General features: G+C 28.3%; 1 protein-coding gene across 1 annotated transcript; it reads left to right on the forward strand.

Annotated features, from left to right (window-relative positions):
- Window positions 1-4342: 4342 nt before the first annotated feature.
- LOC145093285 (S-adenosylmethionine decarboxylase proenzyme-like) lies at window positions 4343-5963 on the forward strand. The gene is made up of 2 exons (XM_079031376.1): window positions 4343-4485; window positions 4592-5963. Exon 2 carries the CDS (start codon window positions 4715-4717, stop codon window positions 5837-5839), a length of 1125 nt encoding a protein of 374 aa, XP_078887502.1. The 5' UTR covers window positions 4343-4485; window positions 4592-4714; the 3' UTR covers window positions 5840-5963.
- The last annotated feature ends 427 nt before the right edge of the window (window positions 5964-6390 follow it).

Here is a 6390-nt window from a genome sequence, read left to right on the forward strand (position 1 = left end):
TATCATAAGGTATAGACTAATTTTTTTTTTTATTAAACTAACTCTAAACAGGTTATTGATCAGTTTGTGATCAGTTTGTACGACAAATAAACCTAAAGAAACTTGTATGAAGATAATTAGGAATTATTGGTAAAAACGGTTGTACATAGTTGTCATTATATATTTATTATTTTTATATTTTTATATTTGATAATGTACTAGATTATAGCCCGCGTAAAACGCGGGAAACGCATAAAAAACATATAATCGTTTATAGATATTGTATAATGATTATAAAAAAGTATGTGGTTATTGGTATTATTGAAATGTGTAGAAAATACATTGAAAACGATAAATATTTAATCATTGAAAGATCTCTTTGTAGACATCATTTTTTGTTTTATTAGTTGAACGACTTTCCTCGTCTCATATAGTTATGATATTTATATATTTATAAGCATTTTAATTAGACGTTCCTTGCATAATAATGTTACCTAATTTAAACATATATTGACAACCAATATACTGTTTTTTCTATTGCATTAAATATTGACAAATATTTCATTTATTCAAATAAAGTTATGCAATATAATTTATAAAATGTTAAATGTTATATAGATTTAATTTTAGTATATCATCAATGAAGATTCTTTTCTAAATCATGATTGATTTATTTTAAATTGATTATAAATATAAATGCTAGCTTTTATGTTTGTTCTTATTTATTTGGTGTTCGCAAAAACTTTGCATTAGTTTTTGCGCAACTTTGAATAATTTTAGTATATCATCAATATAATTTGATATATCTTTCAATTATATGAAATATCAAATAATGACATTTCATTACAATTGTGATAACTTAGTTTATATATTGTATTTTCACTAATCTTAACGGTCTTATTTTTTCTAATAACCGTAATGCTTTTACTAAATGTAATTTTTACAAATCTCCTAATATCTTATAATTTTTATCTTACTTTATAATTTTTCATAACTATGTTATTTTCAAAATTGACTGCTTTAATAGTGTTTTTTTTTTTTCAGTCTATTCAATTTTATATTTCATTGTACAACATCATCGTTTGTATTTATTCTGAAATTTCACTTTAAAAATGTTTAATGTTTACACCTTGATATTAATTTTTTTAATGAACTCATGTAATAATTATGGAATATATATCTCATTTTAATTAACATTCACTTCCTTTATTATATCAAATTCCTCATTAAACGGATATACTTTTGGAAAATAATAATTATAATAGGGCAGCATTATTTAAGACGTAAATGTTTGATATACTTTTGGAGAAAAAAAATCAGGACCATTAAAAAAAATTTATATAAAGAAAATACAAATTTAAATTTGTTGAAATTATGGATGAAATTACTGGCGAAAATTTATTTTGGAGGGAGTCGTATTTTGTAAGTTATAATAATATTACAAAATTTGAAATATCTATATTTGTTGTGTAAATTAATAAATTTTATTGTTATTATACAAAGATACAAAAGTAGGTTGATATGATATACAAAAACATAATAATTTCAATGATATTTTAAAATCATGCCAAAATTAACCGGATTCTTATGACATAAAAATTAAAAAAATAAATCATAATCATCTCTAATATATAGTTAATTTTTGTTTTGTTAAAGGTACCTAATATCTTTTCATGTTTATTTGAAAAGTTTTAGAAAAGTAATTAACTGATTTCATATAATTTGTGACAAAGAAAATCGAAATATATGAATACATACATTTGATATATAGGAACAAAAAATAATAAAAAAAAAAATATAAAAAGCGAAAGAATGTACTGACCTTCTAGCGCACAAGAGCGAATGTTTATAGCAGAGAATGATGATGGAAGTTATAAGCAATATTAACGATGTTGTAGAAGAAGGTTTGAAGAAAAGAAACGATTGAAAATAAATGTGAGTCGCGGATTCAATGATGAATCGTATATGTATGTGATAATTTGAATATGATTTTTCGGTATTAATGATTTCCTAATAAAAAAAGATTTTATATTAATGGTTTACTAATATAAACGGATTTATATTAATGGTTGATATTAAGGCCTTGATTGAAATGATTTGTTAGTAATATGTTTTTAAAATTGACCATATTAAAATCTTCATAACTGAAAATTCAAGATGTAAAATATGAAAAGCTTTTATTGGAATTAAATACATTCCATTTCAACGAATGTAAGTTATTGATTCATGATTGGAAAGCATTTATTGGAATTAAATACAATCCATATGAGGAACATGATGTCAGCAATTTGATATAAGGGTGGAAAAAATAAGATTAAAATACAATCAATGGTCCAAATTATTTAAGATGATGTCATAAGGTTTCTCTTTTAGTAATATTTAAGATTCCTCATTAAACGGATATACTTTTGGAAAATAATAATTATAATAGGGCAACATTATTTAAGACGTAAATGTTTGATATACTTTTGGAGAAAAAAAAATCAGGATCATTAAAAAAAATTTATATAAAGAAAATACAAATTTAAATTTTTTGAAATTATGGATGAAATTACTGGCGAAAATTTATTTTGGAGGGAGTTGTATTTTGTAAGTTATAATAATATTACAAAATTTGAAATATCTATATTTGTTGTGTAAATTAATAAAATTTATTGTTACTATACAAAGATAAAAAAGTAGGTTGATATGATATACAAAAACATAATAATTTCAATGATATTTTAAAATCATGCCAAAATTAACCGGATTCTTATGACATAAAAATTAAAAAAAAATCATAATCATCTTTAATATATAAAAGTAACATTTTCGTAATTAATGTCAGTTCCCAAGATAGTTAATTTTTGTTTTGTTAAAGGTACCTAATATCTTTTCATGTTTATTTGAAAAGTTTCAGAAAAGTAGTTAACTGATTTCATGTAATTTGTGACAAAGAAAATCGAAATATATGAATACATACATTTGATATAGGAACAAAAAATAATCGAAAAAAAATATAAAAAGCAAAAGAATGTATCGACCTTCTAGCGCACAAGAGCGAATGTTTATAGCAGAGAATGGTGATGGAAGTTATAAGCAATATTAACGATGTTGTAGGAGAATGTTTGAAAAAAAGAAACGATTGAAAATAAATGTGAGTCGCGGATTCAATGATGAATCGTATATGTATCTAATAATTTGAATATGATTTTTCGGTATTAATGATTTCCTAATAAAAAAAGATTTTATATTAATGGTTTATTAATATAAACGGATTTATATTAATGGTTGATATTAAGGCCTTGATTGAAATGATTTGTTATTAATATGTTTTTAAAATTGACCATATTAAAATCTTCATAACTGAAAATTCAAGATGTAAAATATGGAAAACTTTTATTGGAATTAAATACATTCAATTTCAACGAATGTAAGTTATTGATTCATGATTGGAAAACATTTATTGGAATTAAATACAATCCATATAGGGAAGATGATGTCAGCAATTTGATCTAATGGTGGAAAAAATAAGATTAAAATACAATCAATGGTCCATATTATTTAAGATGATGTCGTAAGGTTTCTCTTTTAATAATATTTAAGATGATGTATGATTTAGCTATATTCTGTTATTATTTATCAAATAATTTAGGTATCCTTGAAATAAAATAAAAATGCACTAGAACCGTATATCAACGTCTTATCCCTAAAGGTTACAATCGTAATTTACGCGGCAACACGGGTTCTCTGTGGGGCTCAACCACCTATATAAATACCCCTTTGCCCTATTATTCTAATCACTCAAATTTCTGAATTCTCTCAATAACTCAATTTAGGGTTTTAAATTCGATCTTCTCATCTAGTGCATTTCCTCTTATCTAATCGGTATGTTGTTCAGTTCCTCAGTCTAATTCTCCCTTTTAGAATCATATTTTGTTGTCAATTCGATTGATCAAAGGTTTCTTCCTGCAATTCCTGATTTCAGGTGCCGATCGATCTTGACGTGTTTGAATCGCGGGTTCTCGTTTCGTAATTAGCTTTATCTGTAAGTTCGTTTGCTTAATAATATGCTCAGTTGAATCTTTCATAATTCGTTTTACATTTGATAGTAATATGCTTAGACTATCGTTTCATCATTCGTTTTTACATCTGAGCTCTTGTTAATGTCATGTTTAATATCGTATTTTTCCTTGTAATTATATGATCTGGTGTAGATAATTCATTCAGTTTCTCATCGTGATTTATGAGATACAAAATATGAATCTGTAAATAACATACAAGATATCTCTCTTTGTGCTTTTTTCATTCTCAATCAAAGCCAATCAAATTTCCCCCAAATTTATGAAATTCTTTCTAACTGGATTTCCTGCAGGATTATTGAATGTTCTAATGGAGTCAAAAGCTGGCAAGAAGAAGTCTAGTAGTAGTAAATCCTTGTTCTACGAAGCTCCTTTAGGTTACGGAATTGAAGACGTACGACCAAACGGTGGACTCAAGAAATTCAAATCTGCTGCTTACTCCAACGTAAGTTTCTCTCAATTCATACTTTTTTCCATGAAATTCAACCATCACATCCAATATCTTACCATCTTTCTTCTTCTTCTTCTTCTTCTTATGTTTTATCTTCCAGTGTGCTCGGAAACCATCCTGATTCTCTCTAATCTGCGCTACAAAACCTTTCTTTTTCCGTTTCTCGAGTTTTTCCCTTTTTCAATCTTACTTATTCGCAAAAAAAAAATCTCTTTAAACAAAAATGACAATCCAAATCCAACAATCCGCCATCGGATTCGAAGGCTACGAAAAACGCCTTGAAATTTCCTTTTCTACCCCTGGCCTCTTCGCAGACCCAAAAGGCCTCGGACTCCGTTCCTTAACCAAAACCCAACTCGACTCAATCTTATCCCCTGCTCAATGCACAATCGTTTCATCTCTATCAAACGATTCATTAGATTCATACGTTCTTTCAGAATCCAGCCTCTTCATATACCCATACAAGATCATAATCAAAACATGTGGCACCACAAAGCTCCTCCTTTCAATCCCACAAATCCTCCTTCTTTCTTCCCATCTTGCCCTCACTGTCAAATCCGTACGCTACACACGTGGCACCTTCATATTCCCAAATTCACAACCCTTCCCACATCGTAGCTTCAACGAAGAAGTACTCACCCTCGATGGGTATTTTCGTCATCTTGGATTGGATAGCAAAGCATACGTCATGGGTGATGTCCACAATAGTCAAAACACTAAAAAATGGCATGTCTATTCTGCTTCAACTCCAAGTCAACCCGTTGACCAAAAAGTTTACACACTCGAAATGTGTATGACGGATTTATCCAAGAAAAGCTCTTCAGTCTTCTTCAAGAATCAAACTATTTCTTCTTCTTCTTCTTCTTCTATGACTGAAGTTTCGGGTATTAAAAAGATTCTACCCGGGTCAAAAATTTGCGATTTTGAGTTCGACCCATGTGGATACTCCATGAATGGTATTGAAGAAGATGCGATTTCCACCATACATGTGACACCTGAAGATGGATTTAGTTATGCTAGCTTTGAAGCTGTAGGGTATGACTTTAAATCCTCTATTGATTTGACTCTTCTGGTTGAAAGGGTGTTGCGTTGTTTCAAACCCAATGAGTTTTCTATATCGATGCATGGAAATGAGTTGAAGGGTTTTAATGATTTGAAGATCGAGGGTTATGGTGTTAAAGAATCGAGCTTTGAAGATCTTGGAAATGGTGGTGTGATGATGTATTATGGGTTTGTTAAGGAAAGTCAAGGGGGAAGTTGTGGGTCCCCTAGATCGATTCTGTTTGGGTCGTGGAGTGAGAATGAAGATGAAGAAATGGTGTTGAATTGTTGCACACCAACTGTTTGATGAAATTGATGCTATGTAATAATGTGTGTTATTTTTCTAGTGTGATTGTGTTTGTATTGTTTGGTGTGTTATATGAACTTGTTTGAGCATTAATAAAAAATTGGGGTGTGTTTACTATTTAGAATTTGATATCTAGTTTATTTTTGGTGGATTAAAGATTAAATAATGTTTACGAAATAAAAAGAGGCATATTTTGTTTTGTGTTGTGTGAAAGTGTGGGGTGGTTTTTGATTCGAAGCTTTTGTTAAGTTGGGAATATTTTTGAGTGGATAGAAAGAGAGGGGAATAACTCAATAACTAAATGCCATACGGCTTTGGAGATGGAATTTGTTCTGGCTTTTGGTAAAATACATACTAATACATTTATAAATTTGTATCCGGTACACTAAATGTATTAAACTTGTAGGAAAATTTTTTAAAAAACTCAATCTATTATACCCTAATGTTCAAAAACACAATTATATTTTTTTTATGTCCATTGAAATAAGTTAGTGTTATATTTTATGCTGATTTGGTTGCAGTTTTTTTGGGTGAAACCTATATGAGAAAAT

Source organism: Lactuca serriola, chromosome 3, assembly GCF_051521515.1.
Source record: "Lactuca serriola cultivar US96UC23 chromosome 3, Lser_US96UC23_V15, whole genome shotgun sequence".
Classification (NCBI taxonomy): Eukaryota; Viridiplantae; Streptophyta; class Magnoliopsida; order Asterales; family Asteraceae; genus Lactuca; species Lactuca serriola.

Excerpts from the sequence above, each read along its gene's own strand:
- LOC145093285 (XM_079031376.1), top strand. The coding sequence starts at position 4,715 with ATGACAATCCAAATCCAACAATCCGCCATCGGATTCGAAGGCTACGAA.